Here is a 25,617-nt window from a genome sequence, read left to right as displayed (position 1 = left end):
CACACACTGTTGTGTAGACGCAGGTGTGAACTGTGAATGTAAACAACAACGTGTTGACACACACTGTTGTGTAGACGCAGGTGTGAACTGTGAATGTAAACAACGACGTGTTGACACACACTGTTGTGTAGACGCAGGTGTGAACTGTGAATGTAAACAACGACGTGTTGACACACACTGTTGTGTAGACGCAGGTGTGAACTGTGAATGTAAACAACAACGTGTTGACACACACTGTTGTGTAGACGCAGGTGTGAACTGTGAATGTAAACAACGACGTGTTGACACACACTGTTGTGTAGACGCAGGTGTGAACTGTGAATGTAAACAACAACGTGTTGACACACACTGTTGTGTAGACGCAGGTGTGAACTGTGAATGTAAACAACAACGTGTTGACACACACTGTTGTGTAGACGCAGGTGTGAACTGTGAATGTAAACAATGACGTGTTGACACACACTGTTGTGTAGACGCAGGTGTGAACTGTGAATGTAAACAACGACGTGTTGACACACACTGTTGTGTAGACGCAGGTGTGAACTGTGAATGTAAACAACGACGTGTTGACACACACTGTTGTGTAGACGCAGGTGTGAACTGTGAATGTAAACAACAACGTGTTGACACACACTGTTGTGTAGACGCAGGTGTGAACTGTGAATGTAAACAACAACGTGTTGACACACACTGTTGTGTAGACGCAGGTGTGAACTGTGAATGTAAACAACAACGTGTTGACACACACTGTTGTGTAGACGCAGGTGTGAACTGTGAATGTAAACAACAACGTGTTGACACACACTGTTGTGTAGACGCAGGTGTGAACTGTGAATGTAAACAACAACGTGTTGACACACACTGTTGTGTAGACGCAGGTGTGAACTGTGAATGTAAACAATGACGTGTTGACACACACTGTTGTGTAGACGCAGGTGTGAGCTGTGAATGTAAACAACGACGTGTTGACACACACTGTTGTGTAGACGCAGGTGTGAACTGTGAATGTAAACAACGATGTGTTGACACACACTGTTGTGTAGACGCAGGTGTGAACTGTGAATGTAAACAACGACGTGTTGACACACACTGTTGTGTAGACGCAGGTGTGAGCTGTGAATGTAAACAACGACGTGTTGACACACACTGTTGTGTAGACGCAGGTGTGAGCTGTGAATGTAAACAACGACGTGTTGACACACACTGTTGTGTAGACGCAGGTGTGAGCTGTGAATGTAAACAACAACGTGTTGACACACACTGTTGTGTAGACGCAGGTGTGAACTGTGAATGTAAACAACGACGTGTTGACGCACACTGTTGTGTAGACGCAGGTGTGAACTGTGAATGTAAACAACGACGTGTTGACACACACTGTTGTGTAGACGCAGGTGTGAACTGTGAATGTAAACAACGACGTGTTGACACACACTGTTGTGTAGACGCAGGTGTGAACTGTGAATGTAAACAACGACGTGTTGACACACACTGTTGTGTAGACGCAGGTGTGAACTGTGAATGTAAACAACAATCATTCGACTCGTTTGACTCACAGATCATTTCACGACGTTCATCTTCAAACAGCAGCTGTTTTGATCGACACACATGCGATCCAATCAAATCTCTTGGCGCTCCACTCAGTGGGCGGAGCTTATTGCAAAGAAAGCGGGGGACACCCTGGACAGGTGGCCAGCCTCTCTAGGGACACACAAAGACTCACAACATTCACACACACACTCATACCTACACGCAAGTTCTCGGTCAACCTCTGGGTGTTTTTGGACTATGGGAGGAAACCGGAGTGTCCGGAGTAAACCCACACAAACACGGGGAGAACGAACAAACTGACGCAGAAGGATCACGAGTTGGGATGTGAACCAACAACCTTCTCGCTGTGAGGCGACCGCGCTGATACAACACATTAAATACCAAGAGTTTTCAGAGTTTCTGACCATGGTTTACAGACGTGCACGTGAGCAGGTGCTAGTGCACGTGAGCAGGTGCTCGTGCACGTGAGCAGGTGCTCGTGCACGTGAGCAGGTGCTCGTGCACGTGAGCAGGTGCTCGTGCACAACACGCTTCGGATCTGATGCATTTATTCATGAGGTCGCCGCTCAAAGGTCGAGCAATCTTCCAGGTCATGAGGTTCACGCGTGGAGCAGGAACGAAGACGAGCACATGACAGACACACACCGTTCACACACACCGTTCACACACACCGTTCACACACACCGTTCACACACACCGTTCACACACACCGTTCACACACACACCGTTCACACACACCGTTCACACACACCGTTCACACACACCGTTCACACACACCGTTCACACACACACCGTTCACACACACCGTTCACACACCGTTCACACACACACCGTTCACACACACCGTTCACACACACCGTTCACACACACCGTTCACACACACCGTTCACACACACACCGTTCACACACACCGTTCACACACACCGTTCACACACACCGTTCACACACACCGTTCACACACACACCGTTCACACACACCGTTCACACACCGTTCACACACACACCGTTCACACACACCGTTCACACACACCGTTCACACACACCGTTCACACACACCGTTCACACACACACCGTTCACACACACCGTTCACACACACCGTTCACACACCGTTCACACACACCGTTCACACACACACCGTTCACACACCGTTCACACACACACCGTTCACACACACCGTTCACACACACCGTTCACACACACACCGTTCACACACACCATTCACACACACCGTTCACACACACCGTTCACACACACACCGTTCACACACACCGTTCACACACACCATTCACACACACCGTTCACACACACACCGTTCACACACACCGTTCACACACACCGTTCACACACACACCGTTCAGAACACAGTTCACACACACACCGTTCAGACACACCGTTCACACACACACCGTTCACACACACACCGTTCACACACACCATTCACACACACCGTTCACACACACCGTTCACACACACCCCGTTCACACACACACCGTTCACACACACACCGTTCACACACACACCGTTCACACACACACCGTTCACACACACCGTTCACACACACCGTTCACACACACACCGTTCACACACACCGTTCACACACACACCGTTCACACACACACCGTTCACACACACCATTCACACACACCGTTCACACACACCGTTCACACACACCCCGTTCACACAAACACACCGTTCACACACACACCGTTCACACACACACCGTTCACACACACCGTTCACACACACCGTTCACACACACACCGTTCACACACACACCGTTCACACACACACCGTTCACACACACACCGTTCACACACACCATTCACACACACCGTTCACACACACCGTTCACACACACCCCGTTCACACACACACCGTTCACACACACCGCTCACACACACCGCTCACACACACCGTTCACACACACCGTTCACACACACCGTTCACACACACACCGTTCACACACACCGCTCACACACACCGTTCACACACACACCGTTCACACACACCGTTCACACACACCGTTCACACACACCATTCACACGCACCGTTCACACACACCGTTCACACACACACCGTTCACACACACACCATTCACACACACCGTTCACACAAACCGTTCACACACACCGTTCACACACACACCGTTCACACACACCGTTCACACACACCGTTCACGCACACCGTTCACACACACACCGTTCACACACACCGTTCACACACACCGTTCACACACATCGTTCACATACACCGTTCACACACACCGTTCACACACACCATTCACACACACACCGTTCACACACACACCGCTCACACACACACCGCTCACACACACACCGCTCACACACACCGTTCACACACACCGTTCACACACACCGTTCACACACACACCGTTCACACACACCGTTCACACACACACCATTCACACACACCGCTCACACACACACCGCTCACACACACACCGTTCACACACACACTGTCACACACACCGTTCACACACACCGTTCACACACACCGTTCACGCACACCGTTCACACACACACCGTTCACACACACACCGTTCACACACACACCGTTCACACACACCGTTCACACACATCGTTCACACACATCGTTCACACACACCGTTCACACACACACCGTTCACACACACCGTTCACACACACACCGTTCACACACACCGTTCACACACACCGTTCACACACACCGTTCACACACACCGTTCACACACACACCGTTCACACACACACCATTCACACACACACCGTTCACACACACCGTTCACACACACCGTTCACACACACCCCGTTCACACACACACCGTTCACACACACACCGTTCACACACACACCGTTCACACACACCGTTCACACACACCGTTCACACACACACCGTTCACACACACACCGCTCACACACACCGTTCACACACACCGTTCACACACACCGTTCACACACACCGTTCACACACACACCGTTCACACACACACCGTTCACACACACCGTTCACACACACACCGTTCACACACACCACTCACACACACACCGCTCACACACACACCGTTCACACACACCGTTCACACACACCGCTCACACACACACCGCTCACACACACACCGTTCACACACACCGTTCACACACACCGTTCACGCACACCGTTCACACACACACCGTTCACACACACCGTTCACACACACCGTTCACACACATCGTTCACACACACCGTTCACACACACACCGTTCACACACACACCGTTCACACACACACCGTTCACACACACACCGCTCACACACACCGTTCACACACACCGTTCACACACACCGTTCACACACACCGTTCACACACACCGTTCACACACACCGTTCACACACACCGTTCACACACATCGTTCACACACACCGTTCACACACACCCTTCACACACACACCGTTCACACACACCGTTCACACACACCCTTCACACACACACCGTTCACACACACCGTTCACACACACCGTTCACACACACCCTTCACACACACACCGTTCACACACACTGTTCACACACACCGTTCACACACACCCTTCACACACACACCGTTCACACACACCGTTCACACACACCGTTCACACACACCGTTCACACACACCCTTCACACACACACCGTTCACACACACCGTTCACACACACACCGTTCACACACACACCGTTCACACACACACCGTTCACGCACACCGTTCACACACACACCGTTCACACACACCGTTCACACACACCGTTCACACACATTTTTCACACACACCGTTCACACACACACCGTTCACACACACACCGTTCACACACACACCGTTCACACACACACCGCTCACACACAACGTTCACACACACCGTTCACACACACCGTTCACACACACCGTTCACACACACCGTTCACACACACCGTTCACACACATCGTTCACACACACCGTTCACACACACCGTTCACACACACCGTTCACACACACCCTTCACACACACACCGTTCACACACACCGTTCACACACACCCTTCACACACACACCGTTCACACACACCGTTCACACACACACCGTTCACACACACACCGTTCACACACACACCGTTCACACACACCGTTCACACACACCGTTCACACACACCGTTCACACACACCGCTCACACACACCGTTCACACACACACCGTTCACACACACCGTTCACACACACCGTTCACACACACCGTTCACACACACCGTTCACACACACACCGCTCACACACACCGTTCACACACACACCGTTCACACACACACCGTTCACACACACCGATGATCTCGCACGACACTCGTGTGTTTGCGTGAAACGGGCCGCGAACATACTTCCGTCTCGCGCTCGTGTTAATGACTTTAAAGGTCAAACACCTCTCACTGAGATTGATGGCATTTCTGCGGCATCATGGGTAATGGTTTTTACGAGCTCCGGCCGGACACACTCTGAGCGCCGCGGTTATGACTGCGCCGCTGCTGATCGTAAACAACATGAAGCTACGACGCGTCGACGTGTCCGATAGAAATGTTGTCGTCACTGACCTGTTGTGTTACCGAGACGATCCTTTGAAGAACGTGTTGTTACAGCTTTCAAGGTTCTGGTCCATCACACGACCACTAGTTCAAAGCACTAGTTTAAAGCACTAGTTTAAAGCACTAGTTCAAACCACTAGTTCAAACCACTAGTTTAAACCACTAGTTCAAACCACTAGTTCAAACCACTAGTTTAAACCACTAGTTCAAACCACTAGTTCAAACCACTAGTTCAAACCACTAGTTCAAACCACTAGTTTAAACCACTAGTTCAAACCACTAGTTCAAACCACTAGTTCAAACCACTAGTTCAAACCACTAGTTTAAACCACTAGTTCAAACCACTAGTTCAAACCACTAGTTCAAACCACTAGTTCAAACCACTAGTTTAAACCACTAGTTCAAACCACTAGTTCAAACCACTAGTTCAAACCACTAGTTCAAACCAATAGTTTAAACCAATAGTTTAAACCACTAGTTTAAACCACTAGTTCAAACCACTAGTTTAAACCACTAGTTCAAAGCACTAGTTCAAAGCACTAGTTTAAACCACTAGTTTAAACCACTAGTTCAAACCACTAGTTTAAACCACTAGTTCAAACCACTAGTTCAAAGCACTAGTTCAAAGCACTAGTTTAAACCAGTAGTTTAAACCACTATTTTAAACCCATTCGTTTAAACCACTAGTTCAAACCACTAGTTTAAACCACTAGTTCAAACCACTAGTTCAAACCACTAGTTTAAACCACTAGTTTAAACCACTAGTTCAAACCACTAGTTTAAACCACTAGTTTAAACCACTAGTTCAAACCACTAGTTTAAACCACTAGTTTAAACCACTAGTTCAAACCACTAGTTTAAACCACTAGTTTAAACCACTAGTTTAAAGCACTAGTTCAAACGATCCCTTGAAAAATGAGGACGTGAAGAACGAGGGAAACACACCAAGACACTGTGTTGACGAAGTTAATACACGTGTTGTTAACTTAAGTATTAACTAGTCCATCACTCGCCACCAAAATCACAATTAAAATAAAAGCGTCAATTATCTGGACGTGTTTTAGTTCCAGGCTCAGACGTCAAGACCCTTCAAGATGTCCATGTGTTGGGTCTGGACCTGCATCTCTGAATGGGTCGCGAGCAGACGCTGAGATCAGAAGCAAAGATCTCACCATCTCTCCGGGTCACAGACCTGAACGCCATGTTTGTGGCTCAGAACCAGACGAACGAGCTTCCAAACGACAAATTGAATTGATGGGTTTCAGGCTCAAACCTGATCGTCTCCATGACGACACCAGGATCAAATCTGTTTGTTTCTGGAGTCAGACGTGTCGCTTCTTTACTATCCCAGCCATGAATCTCCAACATGTGTCTTGATTGATTGACATGTGGTGGCAGCTCGTCGAGGACGAGTCTCTGATAACGTTTACAGGTTTTGCTTCTAGAGAGTTTATTATAAAAGTCTCATGTGTTTTATATAGAATATAGATTTATATATATTCACTGAACGTCTGCTTCGATATCGTGGACCAGGTTCAGCTTCTAGAGGCTCAGCGTTGGTTTGGTTCCCAGTTTGACATGAAAACATTTACTTCATTTCATTTGTGTTTTTATTTTCCACGTGTTCGACTCAAATAACTTCTGACGTTAATCCAAGGTTTTGATTTATCACAGAAACAATATTGTTTATTATTAAATCTCGGAACGTCCACAACAAACTGCGACCATGGGATCGAATCCCAACTATTTGATTTGATTTTAAAAAAAGACGTTTCTGTTCAAATTTGAATGTTTTGAAGTGAAATATATTAAAGTTAAGTAAAAGTTTGAAGTTCAAGTTTAAGTATAAGTTTAAGTTTAAGTTTAAAGTTTAAGTTTAAAATGTAAAGTTTAAGTTTAAGTTTAAAGTTAAAGTTTAAAGTTAAAGTTTAAAGATAAAGTTTAAAATTTAAGTTAAAAGTTAAAATTTAAAGTTAAAGTTAAAGTTAAAGTTTAAGTTTAAGTTTAAAGTTTAAAGTTAAAGTTAAAGTTAAAGTTAAAGTTTAAGTTTAAGTTTAAGTTTAAGTTTAAGATTATCTCATGCAATAAAGAGGAAAAGTGTGTCTTAGTCTCAACAAGCGGTTAAATAACCAAACACTGACGCTCCAGTAGGTGGCGCTCTGCACCTTTGAAGGCTCGGTTGAAACCAGGGGTCGTCAAAATATCAGAACAATCATCGTAAATATCTTCAGTAGAATCAAGAACATGTTTGCAGAACTGAGTCTGTCTGCGTGCAGAAGTTGCTTCGCTAACGTCGTCACAAAATGATTAAACGCAAGAAATAATAGTTTCAACATTTTACTCGCATCACTGCAACTAAACCACTAGTTTAAAGCACTAGTTCAAAGCACTAGTTCAAAGCACTAGTTTAAAGCACTAGTTCAAACCACTAGTTTAAACCTCTAGTTCAAAGCACTAGTTCAAAGCACTAGTTCAAAGCACTAGTTTAAAGCACTAGTTCAAAGCACTAGTTCAAAGCACTAGTTCAAAGCACTAGTTCAAACCACTAGTTTAAACCACTAGTTCAAAGCACTAGTTCAAAGCACTAGTTCAAAGCACTAGTTTAAAGCACTAGTTCAAACCACTAGTTTAAACCACTAGTTCAAACCACTAGTTTAAACCACTAGTTCAAAGCACTAGTTCAAAGCACTAGTTCAAAGCACTAGTTCAAAGCACTAGTTCAAAGCACTAGTTTAAAGCACTAGTTCAAACCACTAGTTTAAAGCACTAGTTTAAACCACTAGTTCAAAGCACTAGTTCAAAGCAGTAGTTCAAAGCACTAGTTTAAAGCACTAGTTTAAACCACTAGTTCAAAGCACTAGTTTAAAGCACTAGTTCAAAGCAGTAGTTCAAACCACTAGTTTAAAGCACTAGTTCAAACCACTAGTTCAAAGCACATGTTCAAAGCACTAGTTCAAAGTACTAGTTCAAAGCACTAGTTCAAAGCACTAGTTAAAGCACTAGTTCATCAAGTGAGTATCATGAGACTTCATCTACCAACGATGACAACAACACAACTGATGTTTCACACACTGAGACACAAATAGTTTGTTCACTAGTTTCTTCTCCTTCATCCCTCGTTCTCACGTCTACACACGACGTTATTGTGTACAAAAAGTGGTTATTGAGCCAAACATTCTCTTAATGTCGTGATCACTGAACCTGGTCGGCGACCACTGACCACTGCGGAACCAAGAGTGGCGGTTGATGCATTGTGAGTTACACGCGGATCACATGATCAACACAAGCTTCTTTCGTCTCCGAGCACTTTTGATTTATGGTGTTTTCATCAATTCCTGGAGAGTGGGCGATTTTGTTTTTGCTTTCTTAAACTGAACATTTACATTTAGAGCGCTGTAGTGTGAGGGCGGATCTCACGCAGGGTTGCCAGTCAAATTCCCAAAGTTCCCACCCACACCTCACGTGGTGTTTAGACTCAACGCAGCCTCTAACAACCGTTAACAAAACAAGACTTTTATCTGGACGTGATGTAGCGACATCGTGCAGGTCATGAAACATACCTTTACAATCATGGGTTCTATGATGGATTTACATCAGCGTCTATGTTTAGAACATCATTCTCTCCCGTCATGATCACAGAGTCATAGTTACAATCATGGGTTCTATGATGGATTTACATCAGCGTCTATGTTTAGAACATCATTCTCTCCTGTCATGATCAGAGAGTCATAGTTTCAATCATGGGTTCTATGATGGATTTACATCAGCGTCTATGTTTAGAACATCATTCTCTCCCGTCATGATCACAGAGTCATAGTTTCAATCATGGGTTCTATGATGGATTTACATCAGCGTCTATGTTTAGAACATCATTCTCTCCCGTCATGATCACAGAGTCATAGTTTCAATCATGGGTTCTATGATGGATTTACATCAGCGTCTATGTTTAGAACATCATTCTCTCCCGTCATGATCACAGAGTCATAGTTTCAATCATGGGTTCTATGATGGATTTACATCAGCGTCTATGTTTAGAACATCATTCTCTCCTGTCATGATCACAGAGTCATAGTTTCAATCATGGGTTCTATGATGGATTTACATCAGCGTCTATGTTTAGAACATCATTCTCTCCCGTCATGATCACAGAGTCATAGTTTCAATCATGGGTTCTATGATGGATTTACATCAGCGTCTATGTTTAGAACAACATTCTCTCCCGTCATGATCACAGAGTCATAGTTTCAATCATGGGTTCTATGATGGATTTACATCAGCGTCTATGTTTAGAACATCATTCTCTCCCGTCATGATCACAGAGTCATAGTTTCAATCATGGGTTCTATGATGGATTTACATCAGCGTCTATGTTTAGAACATCATTCTCTCCCGTCATGATCACAGAGTCATAGTTTCAATCATGGGTTCTATGATGGATTTACATCAGCGTCTATGTTTAGAACATCATTCTCTCCTGTCATGATCACAGAGTCATAGTTTCAATCATGGGTTCTATGATGGATTTACATCAGCGTCTATGTTTAGAACATCATTCTCTCCTGTCATGATCACAGAGTCATAGTTTCAATCATGGGTTCTATGATGGATTTACATCAGCGTCTATGTTTAGAACATCATTCTCTCCTGTCATGATCACAGAGTCATAGTTTCAATCATGGGTTCTATGATGGATTTACATCAGCGTCTATGTTTAGAACATCATTCTCTCCCGTCATGATCACAGAGTCATAGTTTCAATCATGGGTTCTATGATGGATTTACATCAGCGTCTATGTTTAGAACATCATTCTCTCCTGTCATGATCACAGAGTCATAGTTTCAATCATGGGTTCTATGATGGATTTACATCAGCGTCTATGTTTAGAACATCATTCTCTCCTGTCATGATCACAGAGTCATAGTTTCAATCATGGGTTCTATGATGGATTTACATCAGCGTCTATGTTTAGAACATCATTCTCTCCTGTCATGATCACAGAGTCATAGTTTCAATCATGGGTTCTATGATGGATTTACATCAGCGTCTATGTTTAGAACAACATTCTCTCCCGTCATGATCACAGAGTCATAGTTTCAATCATGGGTTCTATGATGGATTTACATCAGCGTCTATGTTTAGAACATCATTCTCTCCTGTCATGATCACAGAGTCATAGTTTCAATCATGGGTTCTATGATGGATTTACATCAGCGTCTATGTTTAGAACAACATTCTCTCCCGTCATGATCACAGAGTCATAGTTACAATCATGGGTTCTATGATGGATTTACATCAGCGTCTATGTTTAGAACATCATTCTCTCCCGTCATGATCACAGAGTCATAGTTTCAATCATGGGTTCTATGATGGATTTACATCAGCGTCTATGTTTAGAACATCATTCTCTCCTGTCATGATCACAGAGTCATAGTTTCAATCATGGGTTCTATGATGGATTTACATCAGCGTCTATGTTTAGAACAACATTCTCTCCCGTCATGATCACAGAGTCATAGTTTCAATCATGGGTTCTATGATGGATTTACATCAGCGTCTATGTTTAGAACATCATTCTCTCCCGTCATGATCACAGAGTCATAGTTTCAATCATGGGTTCTATGATGGATTTACATCAGCGTCTATGTTTAGAACATCATTCTCTCCCGTCATGATCACAGAGTCATAGTTTCAATCATGGGTTCTATGATGGATTTACATCAGCGTCTATGTTTAGAACATCATTATCTCCTGTCATGATCACAGAGTCATAGTTTCAATCATGGGTTCTATGATGGATTTACATCAGCGTCTATGTTTAGAACATCATTCTCTCCTGTCATGATCACAGAGTCATAGTTTCAATCATGGGTTCTATGATGGATTTACATCAGCGTCTATGTTTAGAACATCATTCTCTCCCGTCATGATCACAGAGTCATAGTTTCAATCATGGGTTCTATGATGGATTTACATCAGCGTCTATGTTTAGAACAACATTCTCTCCCGTCATGATCACAGAGTCATAGTTTCAATCATGGGTTCTATGATGGATTTACATCAGCGTCTATGTTTAGAACATCATTCTCTCCTGTCATGATCACAGAGTCATAGTTTCAATCATGGGTTCTATGATGGATTTACATCAGCGTCTATGTTTAGAACAACATTCTCTCCCGTCATGATCACAGAGTCATAGTTACAATCATGGGTTCTATGATGGATTTACATCAGCGTCTATGTTTAGAACATCATTCTCTCCCGTCATGATCACAGAGTCATAGTTTCAATCATGGGTTCTATGATGGATTTACATCAGCGTCTATGTTTAGAACATCATTCTCTCCTGTCATGATCACAGAGTCATAGTTTCAATCATGGGTTCTATGATGGATTTACATCAGCGTCTATGTTTAGAACAACATTCTCTCCCGTCATGATCACAGAGTCATAGTTTCAATCATGGGTTCTATGATGGATTTACATCAGCGTCTATGTTTAGAACATCATTCTCTCCCGTCATGATCACAGAGTCATAGTTTCAATCATGGGTTCTATGATGGATTTACATCAGCGTCTCGTGTCTTAATAGTCATAAAAAAAAGGTTTTTTGATTGACATACATTTTCTCTTGTCACACGTTCACCAGGAACAAAAACCTGGTCCCTCCGTGGTGAGACGGTGGAGACGTCTACATGTTATCAGTTATAAAGCTTTATTTGAAGTTTAGATGGAGCAGATTCATGAAATTAAATCCGGTAAAAATGGACAAATTCACATTGAAAACACACAAATGCATCGAATAAGTCAATATGTTCAGAGAAAGGAGGCGAACGAGTGTTCATGACCTCTGGTGACCTCTGAGCAGTTGGATCTAAACACCAGCTCAGAAAAGTCCTGGAGTCAACTCTGCAGTTTTCTAATCCTCAACACCTCACGAGCGCGGCAGCTGTGAACGTCTGCAACAAGAAAGCAGCGATTGAGCGAGACGTTCATTATGGTTTAATCAATCAAATTAGAAGCTGCAGTTCAGCTGGAATGTTCTCATCTATCATCGCCAGCTGCCCACGGTCAGGTCCACGCTGAGCCTCGCACCTGCTCCACCTCCAACACCCACTCCTCCGCCGCCCGGACCTCCCACTCGCATCCTCCGACCCCCGGCCCGGCATCGTCCATCAGTGTCGAGCCAGGAGTCAAGTGATCGCTCCGGGACTCCCTGGAATCCTGTTCTTAACACCCGCGAGCCGTCGGCCAGATGTGGAGCCGGTACATGATGAGCGTTACAGCGACTCGTGACGACACACGACGGCGTGGATGGAAGTGACGCCGGCGGTTCACTGTTCCTCGACACATTCCCGCCGCCGTCCAATTTCCCTTCTGTCGCTCCGCGACTCCGTGGTCCGTGGTCGCGGACGCTGACCCGGCACACCTCTCATCCTCCGACTATTAATGTTCTTTCTCCTCCAGCGAACCCGCGACCATCCCTGAGGCGTCAACAAAGACACCGACGCCGTTACAAATGGCCGCCGACCTCCGGCGCTCGCAGAGGTCGGCGGTCGCACCGAAGCCGCCGAGGAAATCTCGCGTCAATCACCATTAGTCCCCATTGATCCCTGTCGAGGACAGAGTTCTGACCCGCTCTTGTCCAGACACTGTTTTCTTTCCCTCTGGGACTGAGCTCTGCCAACGACGACTTTCACACGCAGGAGGTAAAAACAAACGTTCGTGAGAACGAAGAACAACAGGTTTGTCTCTGAAGCTCAGAGCTGTTAGTTCGCTGGTATATCTTCTTGGCATTTTCACGAGCCGTCAATGATTTCACGCCAAGAGTTTACAAACTAAAACTCGATTTTTAGTTGGTTTTTATCCTCAGTTGTTACACATGGATTCAACTGGTGAAGATGTTTTTATTGATCCAGGAAACAAATGTTTTTATGAAAATGTCAATGAAATGACAAAGAAATACTGATCAATATAAATACAGCTGCACGATATTAGAAATATCTGCGATATTCAATATTAATGCGATATTTTTTTCTTTCACCTAAAAATGTAGCCATGAGTACAGTAGTGACGTCCGAGGGTTTAGAAGGAAAAGATGATATTTTCCTTTTGTTTATTTCTGCTTCTGTGTCGACATGATGGTATAAAAATATCTCTTCTAACGCTCAGACTCACTTGCATCGGTTTCCTGTGAAACTGAGCGACATCAGAGAGGAGCCGCCGGCGCGTCGTGATATCACCAAATCAATAATAAATCCTTGTACACGCACACATAACACTTTATAAATGACGCTAACAACTTAGCTCGTTAGCATACGGTGAAGACGCACACATAACACTTTATAAATTATGCTAACAACTTAGTTCGTTAGCATACGGTGAAGACGCACACATAACACTTTATAAATGACGCTAACAACTTAGCTCGTTAGCATACGGTGAAGACGCACACATAACACTTTATAAATGATGCTAACAACTTAGCTCGTTAGCATACGGTGAAGACGGACAGGTTTGTTTGGAAGTTCATGATCTTCTAAGAAAACAACTGAGACGAGATGAAAAGTTCTTATAATATGTTGCTTTAACAAAGGAGGTTGAAAGAGACGAGTGACTGGATCACTAGTGTTTGACTAGATCATAAGTTAGTATTACTTCACTGGATCACTAGTGTTTGACTAGATCATAAGTTAGTATTACTTCACTGGATCACTAGTGTTTGACTAGATCACAAGTTAGTATTACTTCACTGGATCACTAGTGTTTGACTAGATCATAAGTTAGTATTACTTCACTGGATCACTAGTGTTTGACTAGATCACAAGTTAGTATTACTTCACTGGATCACTAGTGTTTGACTAGATCACAAGTTAGTATTACTTCACTGGATCACTAGTGTTTGACTAGATCATAAGTTAGTATTACTTCACTGGATCACTAGTGTTTGACTAGATCATAAGTTAGTATTACTTCACTGGATCACTAGTGTTTGACTAGATCATAAGTTAGTATTACTTCACTGGATCACTAGTGTTTGACTAGATCATAAGTTAGTATTACTTCACTGGATCACTAGTGTTTGACTAGATCACAAGTTAGTATTACTTCACTGGATCACTAGTGTTTGACTAGATCACAAGTTAGTATTACTTCACTGGATCACTAGTGTTTGACTAGATCATAAGTTAGTATTACTTCACTGGATCACTAGTGTTTGACTAGATCATAAGTTAGTATTACTTCACTGGATCACTAGTGTTTGACTAGATCATAAGTTAGTATTACTTCACTGGATCACTAGTGTTTGACTAGATCATAAGTTAGTATTACTTCACTGGATCACTAGTGTTTGACTAGATCATAAGTTAGTATTACTTCACTGGATCACTAGTGTTTGACTAGATCATAAGTTAGTATTACTTCACTGGATCACTAGTGTTTGACTAGATCATAAGTTAGTATTACTTCACTGGATCACTAGTGTTTGACTAGATCATAAGTTAGTATTACTTCACTGGATCACTAGTGTTTGACTAGATCATAAGTTAGTATTACTTCACTGGATCACTAGTGTTTGACTAGATCATAAGTTAGTATTACTTCACTGGATCACTAGTGTTTGACTAGATCATAAGTTAGTATTACTTCACTGGATCACTAGTGTTTGACTAGATCACAAGTTAGTATTACTTCACTGGATCACTAGTGTTTGACTAGATCATAAGTTAGTATTACTTCACTGGATCACTAGTGTTTGACTAGATCACAAGTTAGTATTACTTCACTGGATCACTAGTGTTTGACTAGATCACAAGTTAGTATTACTTCACTGGATCACTAGTGTTTGACTAGATCATAAGTTAGTATTACTTCACTGGATCACTAGTGTTTGACTAGATCATAAGTTAGTATTACTTCACTGGATCACTAGTGTTTGACTAGATCATAAGTTAGTATTACTTCACTGGATCACTAGTGTTTGACTAGATCATAAGTTAGTATTACTTCACTGGATCACTAGTGTTTGACTAGATCACAAGTTAGTATTACTTCACTGGATCACTAGTGTTTGACTAGATCACAAGTTAGTATTACTTCACTGGATCACTAGTGTTTGACTAGATCATAAGTTAGTATTACTTCACTGGATCACTAGTGTTTGACTAGATCATAAGTTAGTATTACTTCACTGGATCACTAGTGTTTGACTAGATCATAAGTTAGTATTACTTCACTGGATCACTAGTGTTTGACTAGATCATAAGTTAGTATTACTTCACTGGATCACTAGTGTTTGACTAGATCATAAGTTAGTATTACTTCACTGGATCACTAGTGTTTGACTAGATCATAAGTTAGTATTACTTCACTGGATCACTAGTGTTTGACTAGATCATAAGTTAGTATTACTTCACTGGATCACTAGTGTTTGACTAGATCATAAGTTAGTATTACTTCACTGGATCACTAGTGTTTGACTAGATCATAAGTTAGTATTACTTCACTGGATCACTAGTGTTTGACTAGATCATAAGTTAGTATTACTTCACTGGATCACTAGTGTTTGACTAGATCATAAGTTAGTATTACTTCACTGGATCACTAGTGTATGACTAGATCATAAGTTACTATTACTTCACTGGATCACTAGTGTTTGACTAGATCATAAGTTAGTATTACTTCACTGGATCACTAGTGTTTGACTAGATCATAAGTTAGTATTACTTCACTGGATCACTAGTGTTTGACTAGATCATAAGTTAGTATTACTTCACTGGATCACTAGTGTTTGACTAGATCATAAGTTAGTATTACTTCACTGGATCACTAGTGTTTGACTAGATCATAAGTTAGTATTACTTCACTGGATCACTAGTGTTTGACTAGATCATAAGTTAGTATTACTTCATTGGATCACTAGTGTTTGACTAGATCATAAGTTAGTATTACTTCACTGGATATACTAAAGCGTCGTCATAGCAACCGAGCTTAACACAGTTCACAGACGGACGGAGACGTAAACAACAACAACATAGAAGTACAAACTAACAACTTTACAGAACGTGACACTGATTGGTCGAAGTGTGTATTTAAGAAATGCTTGATTTATACAATAAAAATATAAATGATTACATGTTTACATATATATCACATGGGATGATATCGTGATGTGGATAGTTTGCGATATACGTCGTAAAGCCTTAAAATAGATGAATATTTGCTGAAACTCTCCGGAGAGAAAATCTCACACAAACAAGCTTCACCTTCAGATCTGATTGGTCGCGTCGACTCTAAATATTCATGATGTTCTGCTAAATAAACGTCCACTGGAGGCGTCAACATTTGTGTTCGACTCCAACGTGACCTCCGTTTGGGCGATTGTTCGATCAATAAATAAATTAAAGATAAATAAAGATCAAAGGTACGACTGCGAGACTCTTGAGCATCAACATGTTTGATGGAAGATCTGTATTAAATCAATCCTTTCACAGCTATATTGTATAAATGCACATAAAACCAGGCGCCGCCTCATGACTCGAGGAAACAACTTGTTTATGTTGGTCAACAAGTGTCTGAAATCAACTGTTGAGCGAAGATCCAGGTTTCACTAGAACCTCCAGCTGTTGACATGATGACACGTCAACATAAAACATGTGAACAAACAGTGTTTGTCGCAGCTGGTCGATGTTAACAGTCGTGAACAAACTGTATTGATTACTGATGAGTTGAATGAGGGTCATGGGTTCAGTCGGGGTTCGTGTGGAAGAAACGTTTGTAGCTTTGAAGATAAACATGTTTAATGTGGTGTCATTTAAGAGGCGTGAACACATGGACACATGAACACATGAACACATGAACACAAGAACACATGAACACATGAACACATGAACACATGAACACATGGACACATGAACACAAGAACACATGAACACAAGAACACATGAACACATGAACACATGAACACAAGAACACATGAACACATGGACACATGAACACATGAACACATGGACACATGAACACATGAACACATGGACACATGGACACATGGACACATGGACACATGAACACATGAACACATGAACACAAGAACACATGAACACATGAACACATGAACACATGAACACATGGACACATGAACACAAGAACACATGAACACAAGAACACATGAACACATGAACACATGAACACAAGAACACATGAACACATGGACACATGAACACATGAACACATGGACACATGAACACATGAACACATGGACACATGGACACATGGACACATGGACACATGAACACATGAACACATGGACACATGAACACAAGAACACATGAACACATGGACACATGAACACATGGACACATGGACACATGGACACATGAACACATGGACACATGGACACATGGACACATGGACACATGAACACATGAACACATGGACACATGGACACATGGACACATGAACACATGAACACATGAACACAAGAACACAAGAACACATGGACACATGAACACAAGAACACATGAACACATGAACACATGGACACATGAACACATGGACACATGGACACATGGACACATGAACACATGAACACATGGACACATGGACACATGGACACATGAACACAAGAACACATGAACACATGAACACATGAACACAAGAACACATGAACACATGAACACATGGACACATGAACACATGGACACATGGACACATGGACACATGAACACATGAACACATGGACACATGGACACATGGACACATGGACACATGAACACATGAACACATGGACACATGGACACATGGACACATGGACACATGGACACATGAACACATGAACACAAGAACACAAGAACACATGGACACATGAACACATGAACACATGAACACATGGACACATGGACACATGGACACATGGACACATGAACACATGAACACATGAACACATGAACACATGGACACATGAACACATGAACACAAGAACACATGGACACATGGACACATGAACACATGGACACATGAACACATGAACACATGAACACATGAACACATGAACACAAGAACACATGGACACATGGACACATGAACACATGAACACATGGACACATGAACACATGAACACATGAACACATGAACACAAGAACACATGGACACATGAACACATGGACACATGAACACATGAACACATGAACACATGAACACATGGACACATGAACACAAGAACACATGAACACAAGAACACATGGACACATGAACACATGAACACATGAACACAAGAACACATGGACACATGAACACATGAACACATGAACACATGAACACAAGAACACATGAACACATGAACACAAGAACACAAGAACACATGAACACATGAACACATGAACACATGAACACAAGAACACATGAACACATGAACACATGAACACATGAACACAAGAACACATGAACACATGAACACATGAACACATGAACACATCACTAGCTACACCAGCACATGTGGATCCATGAGTGACTAACACCATCGCAGAGATACACAAGTGTGTGCGACACACACACACACACACACACACACACACACACACACACACACACACACACACACACACACACACACTGAACCAGCTCCTCATCTTGTTCACTCATGGACGCCTCAGTGTCGTTTATGTTGGTGTGAGAAACATTTATTATTTTGTTTGAACATATGATCAACACTTGAACCCATGACATGTTCAAGATATTTGGATCGATCCGAGGATGGATCAATACTTCGATCAGTACTTGAACTTATACTTCTTGGAGCAACTGTCCGACGTCACGCTTAAATCTTCCAGTTGAGAAACTCATGTCACGGACAAAACTCTTTTCTTTGATGCTCCCTGGGTTCGAGTCCCACACCAGACCAGAGTGAGATTCTGCTGCAGATACTAGAACCTCTGCTGCTCCCTCCATCATTCACTCTCTCACTTCCATTGTTCGCCACCTGCACACACTCCTCAGCTTGCTGCAGAAAGGATGGAAGGATGGAGGGAGGGAGGAGAGGGAGGAGAGGGAGGAGAGGGAGGAGAGATGGAGGAGGGAGGGAGGAGATGGAGGAGAGGGAGGAGAGGGGGAGGAGAGGGGGAGGAGAGGGGGAGGAGAGGGGGAGGAGGGGGAGGAGAGGGAGGAGAGGGGGAGGAGAGGGGGAGGAGGGGGAGGAGAGGGAGAAGAGGGAGGAGAGGGGGAGGAGAGGGGGAGGAGAGGGGGAGGAGAGGGGGAGGAGGGGGAGGAGAGGGAGAAGAGGGAGGAGAGGGGGAGGAGAGGGGGAGGAGAGGGGGAGGAGAGGGGGAGGAGGTAAAGTAAATGAGATCCCGATGAGATGCCAAGGTGTGTTAGTGCTGAGGACCAGAGGATGAGAAACGTGTCCTGAAGGGAGGAGAGCGTTTCATGGAGGGAGGAGGATGAAGATGAAGATGATGAAGATGAAGATGAAGATGAAGATGAAGATGATGATGATGATGAAGATGAAGATGAAGATGATGGTGATAATGAAGATGAAGATGAAGATGAAGATGATGAAGATGAAGATGATGGTGATTATGAAGATGAAGATGAAGATGATGAAGATGAAGATGAAGATGATGATGAAGATGAAGATGATGGTGATGATGAAGATGAAGATGAAGATGATGATGATGATGAAGATGAAGATGAAGATGAAGATGATGGTGATGATGAAGATGAAGATGAAGATGATGATGAAGATGATGAAGATGATGAAGATGAAGATGATGATGATGATAAAGATGAAGATGAAGATGAAGATGAAGATGATGAAGATGAAGATGAAGATGATGATGATGATGAAGATGATAAAGATGAAGATGATGATGATGAAGATGATGAAGATGGTGATGATGAAGATGAAGATGAAGATGAAGATGAAGATGATGAAGATGAAGATGATGATGATAATAAAGATGAAGATGATGAAGATGATGAAGATGAAGATGATGGTGATGATGAAGATGAAGATGAAGATGAAGATGAAGATGATGATGATGATGATGATGATAAAGATGAAGATGAAGATGATGATGATGATGATGATGAAGATGATGATGATGAAGATGATGATGAAGATGATGAAGATATATATATACATACCTATCATAGGTAGTTCTGTCTCAGATCAAACACAGGATGATGCTCCAAAGGAAGCTCCTGATCAACTGTGATTGGTCAATATCCCGGAGAAAAGGAGGGAAAAGAAGCTCGTTCAACCACGCGATTGGTCGTTTGGTTCTACATAGAACTTACATTGGCGCACACTTCGGACTCCAGGGGGCGCAAGAAGGTTGTTGGTTCGGTTCCAGTCCAGGTGGAGACTGTGTGTAGTTAGTTTGTTCTCCCCGTGTGTGGGTTTACTCCGGACACTCCGGTTTCCTCCCACAGTCCAAACACATACAGAGGTCGAACTTGAGGTATGAGTGTGTGTGTGAATGGTTGTATATATATGTGTGTGTGTGTGTAGGTGTGATGTGTATATGTGTGTGTATGTGTGATGTGTATATGTGTGTAATGTGTGATGTGTATATGTGTGTGTGTGTGTGTGTGTATGTATGTGTGATGTGCATATGTGTGTAATGTGTGAAGTGTATATATGTGTAATGTGTGATGTGTATATGTGTGTGTATATATATGTGTGTGTGTGTATGTGTGATGTGTGTGTGTGTGTATGTGTGATGTGTATATGTGTGTAATGTGTGATGTGTATATGTGTGTAATGTGTGATGTGTGATGTGTATATGTGTGTGTATATATATGTGTGATGTGTATATGTGTGTGTATATATATGTGTGTGTGTGTATGTGTGATGTGTATATGTGTGTAATGTGTGATGTGTATATATGTGTGATGTGTATATGTGTGTATATATATGTGTGTGTGTGTGTATGTGTGATGTGTATATGTGTGTGTATATATATGTGTGTGTGTGTATGTGTGATGTGTGTGTGTGTATGTGTGATGTGTATATGTGTGTGTATGTGTGATGTGAATATGTGTGTGTATATATATGTGTGTGTGTGTATGTGTGATGTGTGTGATGTGTATATGTGTGTAATGTGTGATGTGTATATGTGTGTGTGTATATATATATGTGTGTGTGTGTATGTGTGATGTGTGTGTGTAAGTATGTGTATATGTGTGTAATGTGTGTATATACGTGTGTGTGTGTGTGTGTGTGTATGTGTGATATGTATGTGTATACGTGTGTAATGTGTGTATATATGTGTGTGTGTGTGTGTGTATGTGTATATGTGTGTAATGTGTGTATATATGTGTGTGTGTGTGTGTATGTGTGATGTGTATGTGTATATGTGTGTAATGTGTGTATATATATGTGTGTGTGATGTGTGATGTGTATGTGTGAGTGTAATGTGTGATGTGTATATGTGTGTAATGTGTGTATATATGTGTGTGTGTAATGTGTGATGTGTGTGTGTAATGTGTGATGTGTATATGTGTGTAATGTGTGTATATATGTGTGTGTGTATTTGTGCTGCAGGAAGGATCTTGTGTGTTTATAACGGATAAAAATCCAGCATCACTGAGGAGGTCAAAGGTCGTCTCTGAAGCAACAACACAATTGTTCGTAGCGACTGAAATATGTATCTATTGAAGTAATACTAACGTGTTAAATACAAGTACTACCAAAATAAACATGTTCATAAATGACATGTTGAAGTAATACTAACATGTAAATACAAGTACTACCAAAATACACACGTTGATCAACAACATGTTGAAGTAATACTAACGTGTTAAATACAAGTACTACCAAAATAAACATGTTCAAAAACGACATGTTGAAGTAATACTGACATGTTAAATACAAGTACTACCAAAATACACATGTTCATAAACGACATGTTGAAGTAATACTCACATGTTAAATACAAGTACTACCAAAATACACATGTTCATAAACGACATGTTGAAGTAATACTAACATGTAAATACAAGTACTACCAAAATAAACATGTTCATAAATGACATGTTGAAGTAATACTCACATGTTAAATACAAGTACTACCTAAATACACACGTTGATCAACAACATGTTGAAGTAATACTAACATGTTAAATAGAAGTACTACCAAAATAAACATGTTCATAAACGACATGTTGAAGTAATACTAACATGTAAATACAAGTACTACCAAAATACACATGTTCATAAACAACATGTTGAAGTAATACTAACATGTTAAATACAAGTACTACCAAAATAAACATGTTCATAAACGACATGTTGAAGTAATACTAACATGTAAATACAAGTACTACCAAAATACACATGTTCATAAACAACATGTTGAAGTAATACTAACATGTTAAATACAAGTACTACCAAAATAAACATGTTCATAAACGACATGTTGAAGTAATACTAACATGTAAATACAAGTACTACCAAAATACACACGTTGATCAACAACATGTTGAAGTAATACTAACATGTTAAATAGAAGTACTACCAAAATAAACATGTTCATAAACGACATGTTGAAGTAATACTAACATGTAAATACAAGTACTACCAAAATACACACGTTGATCAACAACATGTTGAAGTAATACTAACATGTTAAATAGAAGTACTACCAAAATAAACATGTTCATAAACGACATGTTGAAGTAATACTAACATGTTAAATACAAGTACTACCAAAATACACATGTTCATAAACAACATGTTGAAGTAATACTTACATGTAAATACAAGTACTACCAAAATACACATGTTCAAAAACGACATGTTGAAGTAATACTGACATGTAAATACAAGTACTACCAAAATACACATGTTCAAAAACGACATGTTGAAGTAATACTAACATGTTAAATACAAGTACTACCAAAATACACATGTTCATAAACAACATGTTGAAGTAATACTAACATGTTAAATACAAGTACTACCAAAATAAACATGTTCATAAACGACATGTTGAAGTAATACTCACATGTAAATACAAGTACTACCAAAATACACATGTTCATCAACAACATGTTGAAGTAATACTAACATGTTAAATACAAGTACTACCAAAATAAACATGTTCATAAACAACATGTTGAAGTAATACTCACATGTAAAAACAATTACTACCTAAATACACATGTTGATCAACAACATGTTGAAGTAATACTAACATGTAAATACAAGTACTACCTAAATACACATGTTGATCAACAACATGTTGAAGTAATACTAACATGTAAATACAAGTACTACCTAAATACACATGTTGATCAACAACATGTTGAAGTAAAACTAACATGTAAATACAAGTACTACCTAAATACACATGTTGATCAACGACATGTTGAAGTAATACTAACATCTAAATACAAGTACTACCTAAATACACATGTTGATCAACGACATGTTGAAGTAATACTAACATCTAAATACAAGTACTACCTAAATACACATGTTGATCAACAACATGTTGAAGTAATACTAACATGTAAATACAAGTACTACCTAAATACACATGTTGATCAACGACATGTTGAAGTAATACTAACATCTAAATACAAGTACTACCTAAATACACATGTTGATCAACAACATGTTGAAGTAATACTAACATGTAAATACAAGTACTACCTAAATACACATGTTGAACAACAACATGTTGAAGTAATACTAACATGTAAATACAAGTACTACCTAAATAATGTTTTCAACAATGAAACACGTGTGATCGTCTCTGAGTCCTCCGTCTCTAACCCTGAGTAGCTGGGATCGACTCGATGAAGGAGTGAAAATAAATCAAATGAACTTTGATCTCTGACTGACCAGGATGTTGTTGATCATGTTTTTAAACACAAAACTTCTTACAAACATGTTGAGAATCAAAGTTGAATTTTTGTCTGAACTTCACTGGACCTGATGTGTTGACCTTTGAACTCATGTGTCACTCAAGGAGAGAGTGAAGGAGAAGAAAAAGAAAGAGTGAAGGAGAAGAAGAAGAGAATGAAGGAGAAAAGAAGAAGAAAAGAGTTTATTTCTTCACTTCTCCATCTCACTCTTCAATCCTGGCGTCACTTTAATCCGTGTGTATTTATGACACGAGGATTAACTCGAGTTCTCACTGACGGTGATCATCCTTTCAAAATAAAAGCACGTACCTTCCTCGGAGCCGCTCTCCTGCAAAAGTCTCAACAATAACATCCAAAGAAGCGGAAGATCCATGTTCGCGGTTCCGTGTGCGCGGGTCTCTGCTCATGACGCGCACGGACGCAGCACTGACGCGCACGGACGCGCACGGACGCAGCACTGACGCGCACGGACGCAGTACAGACGCAACAGTCGCGCGAGCGCTCGCAGGCTGGAGTGAAGGCTCGCGGCCGCACGCGTGTATTTGAGAGCTCGGGGGGCGGGGCCTGAGCCGTGATTGACAGCGAGCGGCAGCAATGAGGGTTGAGCATGCGCAGGAGGAGGTCCGGGGGCTCGACCAATCACGG

The 25,617-nt window shown here is 41.7% G+C and overlaps 1 protein-coding gene across 1 annotated transcript in view; it reads right to left on the bottom strand.

The window, feature by feature from the left end:
- epha10 (EPH receptor A10) overlaps window positions 1–25,346 on the bottom strand; it is a 191,967-nt gene extending 166,621 nt beyond the window's left edge. Inside the window, exon 1 of the mRNA XM_087786137.1 lies at window positions 25,282–25,346. Within this exon, the coding sequence (XP_087642263.1) occupies window positions 25,282–25,345 (64 nt within the window). The 5' untranslated portion in view covers window position 25,346. The remainder of the gene's footprint in view (window positions 1–25,281) is intronic.
- Window positions 25,347–25,617: the final 271 nt, after the last annotated feature.

Source organism: Callionymus lyra, chromosome 3 (assembly GCF_982586985.1).
Source record: "Callionymus lyra chromosome 3, fCalLyr1.hap1.1, whole genome shotgun sequence".
Lineage (NCBI taxonomy): Eukaryota > Metazoa > Chordata > Actinopteri > Syngnathiformes > Callionymidae > Callionymus > Callionymus lyra.
The sequence above is the reverse complement of the archived record's forward strand: the minus strand, read 5'-3'. Positions and strand labels throughout refer to the sequence as shown.